The sequence below is a fragment of the Natrix helvetica genome (genome assembly GCF_964273705.1).
Source record: "Natrix helvetica genome assembly, chromosome: 1".
NCBI classification, from domain to species: Eukaryota; Metazoa; Chordata; class Lepidosauria; order Squamata; family Natricidae; genus Natrix; species Natrix helvetica.
In genome coordinates, this window is record NC_138548.1 from 89003066 (window position 1) to 89019845 (window position 16780).

The 16780-nt window shown below is 36.7% G+C and overlaps 1 protein-coding gene across 1 annotated transcript in view; it reads left to right on the forward strand.

Moving 5' to 3' along the window:
- ABTB2 (ankyrin repeat and BTB domain containing 2) overlaps window positions 1–16780 on the forward strand; it is a 144587-nt gene that overhangs the window by 80031 nt on the left and 47776 nt on the right. The window contains exons 2-3 of the mRNA XM_081945341.1: window positions 11615–11761; window positions 15286–15499. Of these exons, the coding sequence (XP_081801467.1) occupies window positions 11615–11761; window positions 15286–15499 (361 nt within the window). The remainder of the gene's footprint in view (window positions 1–11614; window positions 11762–15285; window positions 15500–16780) is intronic.

The window sequence follows — 16780 nt, forward strand, 5'->3', positions numbered from 1 at the left end:
AAGAACTGGCAATCTGATAGAGCTGTAATTAGGTTAAGGCTTCTGGCTGTGATTTTCATGGTCCAATTTGCACTTTAGTTAATTAAAAATATCTACAACATGGGTGTGTCTTGCTAAATATATATTGCAGAATCCTGTTTGTATTCTAGGTCATAGATTCTCAGAGCCTTTGTTGCTGTTATTAACTGTAAAACATTATACGCTAATAATTTTTCGCTTTTAAAGCACAACGTCATTAACATGTCATCTTGATTCTGCGCTTTTCAAAGAACTATGTCAGTTCAATCAGAATATTGCTAAGAAAATAGCTTTCTCTCTCATGTCTTTAAAATGATTTTGCAAAAAAAAAAAATCAATAATAGCCATGACCATTGACATTCTTCTAAAAACAAAACTCAAAGTGACATTGTTGTGATCTGAATTGTGCATTCAGAGAATTATATATCAGTTGTGTGAACTACTATATAATCTAAAATAGAACTAAAAGAAGTGTGGCCCTTCCGTGGTGGAGTATAAGTCATGCTTTCTGTGCTTCTGTAAATAGCCAAAGGCAAGCGGGCTAGTTCAAAACAATCTTCTGTTTGGAATGGTATAAACAGAAGAAATTGTAACATCAATTAACTGGAGGGCTCTGAACCCACTGCCCATCCTATGACTACAGGATCATCATTGAAAGTTGTAAAACAATCCTGCTTTTCAGACATAATTTCAGTATGTATAGTGTGATGTGGAGTGGTGTAGTGTAGTATGTGTAATATGAATTCATGTGAATATGATTGCTTGAAGAAAAATGACATCACAGATAAAGTTATCCGCTATGGCTAGTAGAACAATAATGGAATGGGGAAAGACTTCACCGTGAAATGAGAAGGACACGGTGCAGAGAAGTAAACCATGGGAAGCAATATTTTATAAGAGATCTGTAACACAGAAGAAGGGAAAAGCAAAATGTAGAATAAATAAAAGGCCCAGCTAAACCAATATCCTGGACAGTATGGGATACCAAGCTTTCACAGAACCTTTAAACATCTTGGTACGCAACTCTGAATACTAAAAAGCATTTACTTAAAAACCTGAATCCTTAGGCCTCTTCCTCTAATACTGGAGCAACCACTGATCTTGCTGGTTTTTATCCTGGATTTCCTCGCTTAAGAACGTAGATCCTATTTATCGGTGAAATCAAATGGGTTTTTTTTTTAAACAAAACCAAGACTTTCAAGTTTTGAAGGGCATTTGAACTCCCTCCCATTCTTTTCATTGCATCCTCTATTGATGTAATCGTTTCTTCATTTGTGTTTGTTGTTATTGTTCATTGAAATCAATGGACTGGCAAATGGGTCTGGGCAGAGAACCCCAACATACTGAAATAGCTGAATTCTGTTTTCATTGACTGGTTGCTAATAATTTTAACAGAGCTCTGCTCCAAATGTAGGAATGTATGCAGTCTGAAACAATTGTCTTCTCTTTAAAAGACCCTGAGGTAGTAAAAAGATCATTATTGTCTTTTTCTTCTATGTTTTTTTTCAAAAAAAATCCTATTATATTTACATATGCCTTTCATATACAATCTTTATTAAACAAAATCATGTTAGTAATCTTTAAAGCAGATGTGTGTTTCCCCCCTGCTGTAGTCGGAGTACAGAGATTTAACATGTAAAGGCATGTCTAAACCTTCATAATGAGTCTGACAGTAAAGTTTAAGCCAGGGAGTTCCTGGCTCAGAATTCACACTCTTAACCATTACATTATACCAATTCAGTTTTGGCTGACCAGTTGGAACTTCTTATTATCATGAAGTTAGAAGGATTATTCAGAATTACTCAGGCATTATGAAGAAAGTATTTTGCTTCACTTCAAATAACCCGGCCTACTGAACAGTTCCAAGTGTTTATCGGAGAACATGGAAATGAAGAAGCAGATGGCTTCTTTTTCCAGTACACAAACTCACATGGAGCCACATCATTATTCAGATGATAATAAACAGTGAAAACAAGACTGTCAGGAGATAACATGAATTTTATTTCCAACACATTTTTTTATTTGTTCAACTGATTAATCAAACGGTACTCCACAAAAATTACACCAGAACGAAGATGTTGGTCTCTAGAATACTATAACTTTATCTCTCTGAAAACCTAACGATTTAATATTTAGATTTTTAAAAAATAAGATGTGAACCCTAGCTTTTATTAATATTTTAAAGTATTTAAGTTTCTGTATATCTGGATGGATGGATGACAGATTTTTCAAGGAGAATTTTAGCCCTGAAGTTGCTATTTGAAACTTTTAAGAAGTAAAATTATTAGTTATTAACCTATCTATTTGATAATTGTAGAAATGACACAAAGTGGCAGGATTTCTAAGACTGATTTCAGCCCTATTCAGTTTTTTGTACTAATTATGGTTTGTGGAATTAATACTGGTTTGGGTTATTTTTTTTAGCTTTGATTGCTAAAGAATTGCATGCAACTCTCCTTGCGGAGAGGGAGCGGCTAACAAATTAAAAATTTGAATTTGAATTTGATAGTGCTTTTAATAAGTAATCCAAAGAAACTGTTTTTTGCTTGTTAGTGTAAAATTGCAGTCTCCTTTCCATTCAATGTCTATTTAGCATTGCCCTTTGCTTTTATCTGCCAAGCAGGAGAAGATGAAGGATGAATTGTTCCCCATTGGCATACTATGTCCAGTATTGCCCACATAAGGCCATGATTTAGACTACAAAAGGAAGCAGACACCCTATGCTGAATATTTTTCCTGAATTGTTGACTCATTCACAAAAACTTTAACAATTGCTTAATATCCTTGTATTGCTCTCTGTCATACTCTTACAACAGATTATGATGGCATTCATGGCATTGAGGGAGTTACATAACTTTGGGAGGAACATTGCAACATCTTAACACTTTTTTTTGTAATAATTTTTTATTGTTTTTGTCTTTTTATCACATATTACAATCTTTATATCAACAGTTTGTACAATATTACATCATCGTATCTGTGTATGTTTTCCTCTCTTTACCATATATTACAATCCTTATGTCATCTTATCTATACATTTTTATGATATTTAACATATTTACCTATTTTTATATACAGTTCTATGTTTATTTATGTATATTGTTTTCGGCTTAATTGTTTTTCTTATTATCCAACCATTCATACCACTTATTCCAAATTTCGTAGTATTCCGATGCAACATCTTAACTCTTAATTTAGTAACTAAGTAGCAGTCTTACAAATAATCTGTGCTGTCGTTAGAATGCAGTATTGCAGGCTACTTCTGCTGACTGCCAGCTGCCAGCTGCCTGCAATGTGGCAGTTCAAATCTCACCAGGCTCAAGTTTATCTCAGCCTTCCATCCTTCTGAGGTGGATAAAATGAGGACCCAGACTGTTGGGTACAATATGCTGACTCTGTAAACCGCTTAGAGATGGCTGTAACGCACTGTGAAGCGGTATATAAGTCTAGGTGCTATTGCTATTGCTATAATCTATACATTAAGAGGAAGTTGCAAGTATAGTTTTACATTCATGAAATGTAAAGACAGAAGGGTCCATTACATACACCTATAAAGCGTTGGGATAATCAAAGTCACATCAGAAGAGAGCCTGTATTGCTATCACTCAACAGACAGCAGATAATCATTTCCTGATTGGTCATTTACTATTGGATAGTTAAATAAAGAAATAAAGACAGATGAAGCAAGGAGCAGTCACCAAAATAGTGGTGAATATCTGTAGCTCGGGTGTAGGATGAGGGTGAAAGTTCATTCTCTGAGCTTGTGGGTTGGTTTCCGAATGTTTCATTACCAGGCTAGGTAACATCTTCAGTGGAGTTTAGGGGATGTCAGTGTCCTTCTATTTATAAGGGATACACTTGAAGCCCTTATAAACATCCCCTAAACTCCACTGAAGATGTTACCTAGCCCATTAACTAAATATTCGGAAACCAACCCACAAGCTCAGAGAATGAACCTTCACCCTCAGACATCAAAATGTTACAGTGAAAATGTCTGCAAAATTTTGTGAAAGACACAGCAATATCACCCTCAAAATATTTGGACATTTCCTGATAAGTAACTATTGCTTGCTTGACATTATGTAGAAAGGACCAAATAAATTAGCACTGCTTTAAGGCTAAAAGGTATACCTCAATACATGCCATTGAGCTAATGTAGATGTTAATATTCTGCTCTATTTAATAAAGAAGCCTTTATTTGCAGAGAATATTGGGTTCATTGAAGGGCTGTTTTCTAAGAAACAGATGTGTCTTCACTCTAGGATCCAAGCCAGTGAAATTTTTTTATGAGTAGACATATATAGAGAGAAAGTTGCAAATCATGGAGCAGCAAACTAAAAGGTGATATAAAATAAAAATAGTAAAGAACATAAAGTTCACTCTTTTATGGTTTACATAATCAAGAGACCCTGGCAAGACAGCCATTTATAATACTTAGGTTATTTTTTTCTCCCAGGAAAGTCTGTATTTTGTCAGTACAGTCGCTCTGAAACTTATAGACAGAAAACATCTGATTGCATTCTGGAACCTTTGTCATTCTTTTGTATCTTCGTTTTCATTTCTTTGATATTATTCAAAATGTAATTTACTAAAAAGTTGCAATCAATATAATTATCACTTGATTTTCAGAAATTTAAAGAACTTACACAAAGGAATCAAAATCAAGATATCATTTATCAAAGATCAATGATCTAGAAATTTTTCCAAATTTCTACACTAAAGCTGTATTACATAAATCAACTTGAGCTCTCTATATAGTAGATGTGGAGTATCTATCTAATTTAGTACAATTAAATATGATATTTAGTTGAATTACAGTTCCAATACCCTTTGCTGTGCTGATATGACTTCTGGAAAGTTATACCAATAACATCAAGAAGAACAAGGTTATTCAGTCAGGAAAGCTATATGTTTCTATTTTTAAAAAAAACATAGTTTTGATTGCTGCATGACAATTCTACCAAATTTATTATTATGTTACTTGTTATTATACTAGATAGTAAAATTAAGTTCATACCATTATTTGCTAATTGCTAGTTCTACTGCTTTTAGTGTTAATGTTTAAGGAAATGCTTAGACTTTTAGATTTTTATAAGGTTTGATTAACTATGATTGAGATTTGTAAATCAGAGTCCATAAATCTACCAGAATTTAAATATTAGCTTGAGAGAATTCCCATGGAGGAAGGAATGAGCTCCAGGAAGTGGGTTTGATGAGCAGGTGGGGTTTCTGCCTCAGGACACAGTACTGAATTAGTATTTCAGCATTTCAGAATCGGCTAATAGGACAATGCGCTTTTGGTGTGATGTGAAAGGCACATGAATGGAAGCTCTGACCATTTGTGGTCTCTTAAAATATTTTGGCACGCTTTGTATAAGGGGTTCATTCTTGATGGCTTGGCCAAATTCCACAATGGAGTTAAATTTTCAGTTGGATTAGAATGTTTTATTTGCTACAAAAAATTCCTGCACACTGCTAAATATCGCTACCCAGAGCTGACTTGTAAATATCAGTATATAATGATCATCCTCACTTTTCACCTGGAATATTGAATACATATTTTCAAGATGAGTATAATCAACAGGCTTAGAGGCCATTGAGAGAAACAGTTGGAAGGTGAAGCCATCACACGGAGGAGTATCAACTGTCCTTCAAGTAATAATCCTAAAGATTAAATTGGAATGCCAATATATGCGCTACATTCATAGAGGCTGAAGGAGGAGTGACTACTTAGGATGAGTGATAAGCTTTAAAAAGCAGCAGACTAGACTTGTCCTATAAAATATGTTGGACTTAAACTTCCACTATCATAAAAGAGTACGACTCTAAACTGTGGATTATGATGATGAGAATACAACACAGATCAAATTGTACTGGGCATATTCACTTGTAGACTATTAATGGAATTGCCCCCCTCCAAAAAAAAGATTTCCTCTGTCTGGTGATGACCAACTCTAGGGGGCAGTACTCATCTTGGTTTCCTAGCTGAGGGACCCAGCATTGTCCAAAGATCCCATAGATGCTTTTTCAAGAGGCAACTGGACTTTCTGGTTTTTCTTTTAAGATGTTTTACTTCTCATCCAAGAAGCTTCTTCAGTTCTGACTGGATAGTGGAGAATGGAAGGATTTATACCCCTGGCAGACAGCTAGTCATTTGCATTCTTTTAGAGAGTCATTAAGGGCACTTGGAGGTTTGCCTGTGACCTCACGGTTATCTGAGTAGTGCAAATGGGTATGGAGCCTTCTTGGAACTGCTGAAAGGACTGTGTTGTGGAGCTGTGCTTTCTGCAAGATGTTTTCTGCCCTGTGTCCCTTCACTGTTGAGCACAGTTGCAGTGTTGGGGATAAGTCTGTGTTGTCTACATTTCAGGCTGAAGCGCAGATGGTTCCTGTAGTCTGCAATTTTTCTGGAAATCCGTTCATATTCCCACACCATTCAAAGGGTGTTCATCCCAAAGTGCATAGCTAAATGTCTATGGAGATTCTCAGGCATAGCTTCTTGGATAAGAAGCGAAACGTCTTCAAAGGAAAACAAGAAAGTCCAGTTGCCTATTGAAAAAGCACCTTTGGGACAACCATTACCTGGATGACTGAGAATCTCCATAGACATTGTCCGAAGATGCTTCTGTGATCATGCGGCTGGCATGACAATAACAACATAGAACATTGTTATCTTCCCACCTGTTGGGATATATTTATCTACTTGAATTTGCATGCTTTCAGTCTGCTAGGTTAGCAGGAGCTGGAGCAAGAATGGGAGTTCACCCAGTCACTTGATGCTTGGGACAGATTTGCATAATCCATTACATAGAGCAATGGTTCTCATCCTTCGCAGATTTAAGATGTGTTCTGGGGAATTCTGGGAGTTGAATTCCACATCTTAAAGCTGCGAAGATTGAGAAACACTGACATAGAGAGAAAGTTTGGATTATGCAGACTTAATTAACGAGGAATTTATTAAGACCTGTATTTTCTTGCTGATATCAATCTGTAGAGTAGATGACTTCTGCAAAACAGTTACAGATGGTGTAAAAATGTTGAACAATTATTACCCAAGACAAACCTCAGAGCCCTCTGCATTTATACTGATTATATTTCGTTGGCTGTCATTTAAAATGTCAGGCACAATTCAAAGTGCTGTTTCTGACCTACAAAGCTGCTTCTTAGGACAAAGGCTGGCAAACATGCTCAGGTACTGCATGTCTAATGTCTTTACTTAGTGCTCTGACTTCCATCTCCTCAACTACAGGGATTAACAATTTCTTTAGGCTGCTTAATACAATTGGAACACTAAAGAGTAGTGCACATTTTCCCATAAAATGGCTGCTGTGTGTAAGTGAGCAACAGAGTTACTTGTTCATAAAATGACTCCAAGACTTAGCCATTTCCCCAAAGGCCAACTACTCCACATTCCCTCTAACCCTTGGGTCTTTTCAATCATCCAACATTGCATTTTTTTCCCCTTTTTGCTTTTTCTGAACAGGCAATTACACTTCTTGATTAAGTACTTTTCTTGGATTTTTTTCTCCTGGTTTTAATTTTCTAAGTCTGTTTATAAGGCTTATTGGGGTCCAGAAAGTGCTTGTAAGTCTTGTGCGTGAACAGTAGTATTCAGTCCATGGTCTACAGACCACAGATTGTCCACAGGCTTGCTGTATTTATTCTTATGATTCTTAATGAATGTATTTTATTTTTCTTTATGTACAATGAGAGCATATGCACCAAAGACAAATTCCTTGTCTGTCCAATCACACCTGGCCAATAAAGAACTCTATTCTATTCTATTCTATTCCCAGTTAGCTGGACAGAGATAGTTCATCTTCACAATACCTGCCAAGCCTTAAGGGATTGAAAGCTAAAATATAAGATGAATGGTTGCAGGAACTCAGTATGTCTAGTCTAAGAATGAGAAGTCCTGATAGCAGTCTTTCAATATTTAAGGGGCCGTCTCAGAGAAGGAGGTTTACATATCTCCAAAGCATAAACCTAAACCTAACCCAAGGACAAGAAGTAATTTATGGAAACTTATACCAAGGAGAAATCCAACCTAGAACTAAAGAGACATTTCCTGACAATGAGAATAATGAATCAGTGGAACGGCTTGCTTCCAAAAGTTATGAGTGTTCCATCACTGGAGCTTTTTAAAGAAGAGATTGGGGAGCCATTTGTCCAGAATGGTAGAGGGTCTCCTGTCTGAGCAGGGGGTTGGATTAGAAGACTTCCAAGATCCCTTCCAATTCTGGTATTCTGTTTTCTGGGAGATAGTGATAACTTTCAGGAATAACCAGTAGGGTTTCCATCATGCCTATGTATTAACTTCAAGAAAGAAATTTTTATCAGTAAGGAAAGAAAACAATTAAATGCACTCTCTGCATCTCTTCTGAATCTCTACTTATCAGTTCACACATGCAGAAACACTTTACAAAACTGAAAATTAAATGCAAATATTCATTAATGTTTGCCCCTTAAATTGAAACTGCTGATCCCAAAGATACCAAGTAGTTTCTTTTCTCTGAACTATATTTCAAGCTCTTTATTTGAAATAACCCAGTATAGTACTGTTAAAAGAGAAGAATGTTACGAAAAAGGGGAACCCATTTTTTTCTTCCTGCTGAACTGATTTTGGCTAGGAAAATGGAAACTGGGAACATGTTGGCTGTTTTAAAAAGTATCACATTGTAGGCATTTTTTTTTAAAAAAAAGCTAAATCATTTCATTTTTAAAATGGGTTATTGGAATTCCACTCTGTGCACACGTCTTTTAAGTGTGCTGGAGAAAGAGTTTCATGAACAGGTTTCTTATATTAAGATAGAATAAACACACTTAATTCTCAACTGCTATTTCAAAGGCTTTGGGAATTGCCAGAAAGTATTTTTGCTCAATGCAGTCTTGATGGTGGTATTACAGAGATGTACAATATGCTGTATACAGATGTTGCTTTGTTAATTGTCAATTTAAATGATGCCTTTATAGTCAGAATCAGTGGACCTTAGAGGAGATGTGAGAGATAACAGAGCACTGCTGGCATTAGTCTGGATATGAAATGTGTAGTAAAAATAACCACAATCTAACACAATTTACAGCCCTCGGGAACATTTCATTCTGTGCTGTATTTTAGCCAACAAATTCCTTTACAGCACAATTTAGCATAATTTATGAATCCACTTCTGGTTGGCACTAGTACTTTTTTTTAATTTGATAATGCTGCTAAGGAAAGAATTTTCAATGGCTTTTTTCTTGAAAAAGAACAAACGCCAGATATCCAAACAAATCAGGTGGTGAAAAAACCTGACCTAAGAGATCCACTAACTGATGTTAATATAATTTCTGTTACTTGGGGCACCAACACACAATTGTAGCCACAATCTAGACTTTTATTTTGTCCCTATTTGGTGTTATGAACTTCAGTTTTAGTCAATAAATAAATCAGCACATTTTTATTTACCTGGTTTCAATTGAAACTTATCCATGTTGGCAACTAGCAGTAGATTGTCACCAATGCTCTTATCTGATTGCAGACAATAGCCAGAAATGTGAATTGTTATGCGTGTAACTTTGTACAGTTGTAACTTTGATCTTTGGGATATTTTTGCAGGATGTGATTTGATAACCTAATAGGGAGCCATTGCAGCTCCTCTGCATGTTGACAGAATGAAAAAGACAAATTATCTGCAAAATCTATGTTCCATCTAATACTTCTGACTTTCTGTGTGAGGGGTAAATGGTCCAGTTAGAAGCTGTGTCATCTAAACTTTGGGCAAATTATGAAGAATGGATATGCAGAGCACATATAGGTACCTAATAGGAATGAAAACTCAATTAGATGTTCAGAGTTCATTTCTCACTTCTGTCTTATCTTCGGTGTGCTCTGAAGCTCTACCACATGAATTGTAAAGCATACTTTAAAACAATTTCTATTGAATTCAGCTGAGCCAGCACTAAACTCAACAATCTGACAAAGATGGTACTGTTAGACCAATTAGATTAAAATCCCTCATATCTGTTGTGTAAATCTGAGATGTTCATGACTTGGACTCTGCCATATTTTAAACAGATTCTGAAGCCCTGTCTTTTTTTTTTTAATCTCCAGGGATTAGGGTGGGATTTGGGCCTCCTTTGTGAGGGATTTTATGGGTTTATAATGGATGTTTGCTCCACCTGAATGATTTTTTCCCCTTGTGTTTGATACCCTTGTTTTTAGTAATGTACACCACCCAGAGTTGTTGATGAATTGGGCAGCCTTTTAAATGTATGATAATTACATATAGAGTTATGCATATTGGATACATATGTACTTATAGGATTCTACCCCTGTCCCCAATTGTTTCTACCCATTCTATGGGTAGGCATCAAATAGGCAGTATTGTCTGGTGGGACCAGAACAAGAGCCTTTTCTGTTGTGGCCCCCACTCTTTGGAACATCATTCCCCCTGAGATTAAATTGTTCCCCTTCCTGTTGGCCTTTGGTAAAGCCTGCAAAACTTGGTTTTGTGCTTGAGCTTGGGGCTGTAGGTATGGATTAGAGCCTGCTCTTGGTTGCATGGATGTTAGATTAGGTCATGTCCAGCTGCTGTGTATTTTTATTTTTGTTTTATATTATGTATTTTGTGTTTTTCTTTGCTTTATTCTAAGATAGAGTTACATGAAAGTGAGATGGGTGGCTATATAAATCAAATAAATAAATACCACGTAATGGCAGAAATCAAATGAAAGGTGCAAAGGGTATCTTAGTTCTATTAGTTGAAGAAACTCAGAAGCATGAAACAAAGCCAGTCCATTAAGTCTCTGTAAAGGAATTGTTTTGTGGTATAAGCCCTAGCAACCTCAGAATCCCCCTTTTTAATTGTAATAGAAGTACAGTGAAAGCTTAAACATTGCAATAACTGTGCAAAGCGCTGAAAGAAGAGCTTTGTGCAGTGTGTTGGCCAAGCAAAGCTCTCTTCACTGAACTATTGAAGCCTAATCTACTGGCAGTTGCAGAGGTCTTGTGGGTACACGCACACAAATGCAAAGGTAATTCAGGAAAGCTCTTGCAGATGTCCCAGGCATCTTGATGGATACAACTGCCTCTCTGCTTAGAAAAGGGAAGTTTCACATGCTAATTTGCTTCACCGTGTCTCTCTTCAGATGCTCTGCACAGCCCTAATAAACATTAACCAATGATTTTTATGGTTATCATGAGACACAGAGTTACAAATGTTAAGGTTCTGGAAGCTCTCTAGTTATATATTTCTCCCTCCCATCATTCTTAAGTGATGGGGAATTGAACAAGATAGAGAGGAACTGATCTACTTATTTGACTGTGTCGTGTTTGATTTTGATAATTATATATCACTTGGAAGCTAATTAGTTGGGCCATTAGATTTACTTCCCATTAATGAGCATTGTGGTTTGCTGCAGAGAATGTGGTAGATGAGCATGGGTATCACATTGGCTAAGGGTTGCTAAGCTTCGGAGATAATGCTCTGCATGTTGAGACTGGCCATTGTCTGCATGTATTACGGAAGTCATATAGAACTGCATTGCATTTTCAGTACAGATATCTTTATTTTGTACTGGTGTTTCCTAATAGGCTCCTTTTCTCTGGCTTTTTAAGGTGTGCTTTCTCTGCCTGCCTACTTCAGCCCTTACAACGATGGATCGATATGCAGCAATGGAAGAGCTGATGCTTATGCCCAACTAGAACTTCGGACTCTAGAACAATCTCTCCTGGCAACTTGCGTTGGAAGCATCTCTGAATTGAGTAAGCGACATAAGCACTGATACACAGCATATGGGACCTTTCGCTAGGATGATTAGGAGGAAATATTTTGCATTTTACCTTTGTTTTGCATGTGCTGACACTGGAAAATACATTTCAGGATGTTTTTCAGGAAAATAAGATCCTCTTGTTGGATATTTCAGAGTTTCATACAGGGATTAGCTTCTGCCCCCATCAGATTATTAAAACGGTCATCATTTATTACGGGTTATAAATAAAGGCAGTACTTTATACACGAAACATCTTCTTACTCCAAGGGATTTAGAATCTAGAATTCTGTATGTGGAAAGCAACAGAAGAAAAGGAAAGGTAAGAATGCCTTCAAGTAAAGCTGATCTCCTAGAATCTGCAGCTATACAGAAATTTACTATTCACTTCCTCTGTATTACTGTTTCAACATCACATGGTGGATAACAGCCCTAAAATTTCAAGGTGCCCCCAAGTTCTAATCAGGGCCAACTCTGCCTAATTTCTGAAGTTCTGACCAGGTGCTGTCAACTGGTAAAGAAGCAATTCGGTAAGAAGAAGATGGGGGACAAGACAGATGAGGAGAAGTATGTATTTCAAGGTCATGTTTTTCCGTTTGGTTATCGTAGGTAGGTTTGATCAGGAATGTTTCAGAGATTTAATGGGAAACGCACGCTTTATGAGATATAACAAAGAAGGGCCTTATCAAGATATTAGAGAGAACATGCCAAGTTGAGAGAAAGGGTTTATCCCAGGGGAAGAAGAAGACATAAAAGAGTAAAAGCTATCAAGGATTTTGAAGCCAAAGATAAAAATCACAGCATATACGTAGTCTAGCAATGGATAGGAATCTATTTATTTCACAGAATTGGAGATACTTAAACACATAATGATTGATATCAACTGTATGCTTAAATTGTATACATGTGTGAGTGCTTGCCACCTATTTTGGAACCAGTATAGTACTACAATTGTTTTGATAAGTAACAAACTGATTGAAATGGACGTCTGAAAGTAGCAACTGTTTATGCTGCATTTGCTTTGCCAGCCATAGATTACGTCCCACTTAATGTTTGAAGGACCAGCTTGTTTTCCACTCCTGCTGAAAATTCCAGAGAGGAACTTGTGGGCCCCAGTATTTGGCTAACATGCCACATCAATCCTAAAGCCCATGAATTTGGAAAACAGATGAATCATACTCAAATGCCAAAAGGGCAACTTTCCAGCCCAATTAGTAATAGTGAAATAAATAAATAAAAAAAACTTCTAATGTGTGTTCTGTGTTGCTTTAAAAAAAACACAGACATAACAGAATTGTATGTATATAAAATAAGCTATAAAAGTCTATTTATATTTTGATTAATGTAAACTATGTTTTAGGGTGTACTGTATACTACTTAAAGGATGCTTTGTAGACTTATTTTTCCTCTGGTCTTAGCATATCTCCTCTTGTTTATTATCATCATCTGAATGGGACTATCAGAAATCAATCCATGCCTTACAGGCCTCACCATTTTTTTAATGACCTGCATTAATTTGAGGTTTTATCTAAAAGAAAAAAGTTCAACACATATGTACAGTATATTCTGTAATGCAGGAATGTTCTTATGGCATCAATCCATGATTAGACACAGCTTCCTTTCCCCACTTTGTAATTTGGCAAGTTCTCTGATTGCCTTCAATGAAATCTCATATAATCTCTTGCCTGAAAATTTGAATCCAAATGTACGTCTTTTGTAGAAGATTTTACAAATTTGCACAGAAAAAAAATCAATTTCTTCTTATACAGAATACGCATCTTTTTGTACCTATAAATACACATTAACAGAAGACTCAGAAAATTGTAATTCACATTTTAAGATATAATACTTAGTCAAACAATTTTCTTTTAAAAATCTATAATCTTTTCCTATCCTAAACATGTAAATTTTCAAGCTTAAGTAAGTTCAGTGAAATCAGTGCATTTTACTCCTAGTAAGGGATATATTTCAGTGAATACTAAACTTCCTGTTATTTAGATATAAGGCCCACATCTCCTTTTTGCAATGGTAAAAAATAAACATTCACATTTATATGACTTTTTAGGAATCTTGAAGTCCTTAAACTTAGCAGTCCCCATCTCTTTTAATTCTGAATATAGAAGCTTCTTGAGTTATCATACTTAGCTCTATAAACTTAATTGTGCATACCAGTTATCAAAGAAATGCATGCTGTGACGCAGCCTTAGCAGAAGCAAGAAACAGACTTCTTGTCACACAAAACCCTTCTTTATTTACCTCTTGTGAATTAATTGTATTCACCCACCAAAAAGTCCAGAAAATAGTCTTTCAAAGAGTTAAATAACTGCAGTAACAGACTTTATCAGTTCCTTGTGATAATTGCACGGCCTCAGCTCACAGTCAAAAGGCTGCAAGCAGTCTTTGTGGCACTAAACGCAATGAGCAAAATCTTCAGAAATATGAACTGTTGTCTACTACGACAACCACTCCCCTTTCCTTCTATTTATTTCCCAGCCATGGAGGGGCCATTCAGCATCCACATGTGCTTTGCTTCCCAAGTCGACTCCTTGTCCTCCGTTGTTCCCCTCTCCTAACTGCTCTGTGCATAGTGCATCTGGAACAGGCCCAGCTGTTCTTCCTCCTCACTCATATCAGCTTCCAAAGGCAGCTGCCTCTCCGGTGGCTGGGAACTGTCGGACAGCCCTGGATCTATCTCTGCGTCCAATGCAGAGCATTCATCAGAGCCTTCCCCAGACTCCAGAACTGGCCCATGTTCCACCCCAACCTCCTCATCGTCTGAGTCTGCCATGAGTTCCATTGGCAGCTGGCGGGCCACAATATTACAAATGGACCAATATTAACTATGATACACTGAGCATATTATATGTTCAGATCATATAGTATCTTTTCAATTGCTTTAATAAACTATGGACAGTAGCTCAAATTCATGTTGTCCAAATAAACCAGAAAAAGAAAATACAATTTACTGATGACTTCTCTTTCTCGCTTGTTCTAGAAAAAAGTAGCCAAATTGTCTGTTGAGATGGTATGGGATAAAATTCATTATCATAACATTAGCATTTACAGAAACCAGGATTCAGGAAACCATTGAATATGTGTGTAACACAGTATGTATACTGCAAAAAAAATCACTTTGTAAGTTGGGATATTGGGCCAATCATTGGCATTAAAAAGCAGGCTTTCCAGATTCTAATAAGAAGTTGAAATTAATGTAAATGGCATAGGTCAGGGGTGTCCAAACTTGGGAACTTTAAGACTTGTGGACTTCAACTCCCAGAATTCCCCAGCCAGCTATGAAGTCCACAAGTCTTAAAGTTCCCAAGTTTGGACACCCCTGGCATAGGTATAGGTTTTAAAACATGGTTTGCATTCAAAAGGGTCTTAGAATGAACTGAAACAGAATGTCCTTTCACCTCTCACCTTTTAGTGAAGAAGGGTGAAGGGCCTTGAAGAGGTGAAACGTCATCATGCTTTTTGAAAATACAACTGTTTTGGTTTCTACCTCTACTCCCTTTCCAGGTGATTTGGTGTCGCGAGCAATGCACCACATGCAGTGTTTGACTACCCTTCGTCCTGGCATGAGCCCTGTTAGGCAAACCAGGCAACAGCAACCACCCATCACCTGGTCCCCCGATGCCCTCCATACCCTTTACTACTTTCTACGCTGCCCTCAGATGGAATCCATGGAAAACCCCAACCTGGATCCACCAAGGATGGCCTTGAGTAATGAACGGTAAGTCTTTTCCTCTCCGTGCTCCAAAATGACTTTTCAAGTTAACAGAGCTTCACTTTGTAGAGCATTTTAAGACTAGTTTGCTTGGTGAATTCCACAGGATCAGCCTTCTCCAGTCATTTCTGTAGCACAGCCAAGACATTTTCTTAATTTGGCTAATAAGTTGGAACTGGAACTAGAGTGTTACAGAGGGAAGGCTGGAAAGAACAGAAGTTTTATTTTCTAGTGTTCCAGGGTTGTTGTTTTTTTTAATGTTTGTTTCTCTGTTCCAGACATGTTCAACTTTAATTCCCATAGTTCCTAGAAAAATTTTAAGGCACATAAATAACATATATTTTTACAAGAAAACTTTGTAGATCATAAAAAAAATAAGGTTATTTTCGCAGATTCAGTGCTTGTGATCATTTTAATAACTGCTCATGGACCGCTTCTAATTTCTAATTTTCCCCTCTTGCTGTTGAGAGTTGTTGATCTAAGCAGATTTCAATATTAGATTTTAAGCTTCCCTGAAAAACTCATTTTCTGGTTGGACATGAGACAGAAAGAGGAGAATGCCTGGTTTGTTTTTTCAAACTGTGTCTCTGGAATATTCCAAAATCAATATACATGCTGCAAAAATTATTGGTTGTTTTTAACAAACTTAATATGGGGAATCCTTAAAGCAATGCTTAAAATATATACACATAGACATTGAAACAACAGATCAAGGGTAATATAATTGTGGGTGTCTTAATAAAGCACTGTTTCAAAGCATTTATTCTACTAACCCTGATCAGAGCAGGCGCATGTGGGAATGCATCAAATATATCCACTATTCTACTTCCAAGAAATGGATCAATAATATTCCTTTTTTCTTCTTCTGGTGTTCTTGGCTCCTGATGCACACCAGAGAATTTCACGTGCAGATCCATTTCTCATCTACAAGTGCAGCCCTTTCTGCATGCATTATAATTTTTAAGCTCAAATACACGCATGGGTAAATGCAAGCTGGAAGGTAACAGATTCAGAACGATGTGGCTGTTGCTGAATAAAAATCTAACCAGCCTTTGAAAATGTTTTTTTTAAAAAACCCTGTGCTTTTTCACAATAAATCCAGCGCTCTCCATTTAATGTGGCCAGTGGGATATATACTGCAAGGGATACTGTATACACAGATTTCTGTTTGTTTATTTCCAGCAAGAGGAAAAAGTAAATTGAGGTTATTTCTGAGTATGCCAGACCCGCAGCATGCTGCATAAAGGCACTGATTCACATACTCTTTCTTGGCAAGGCTGTAAGAGC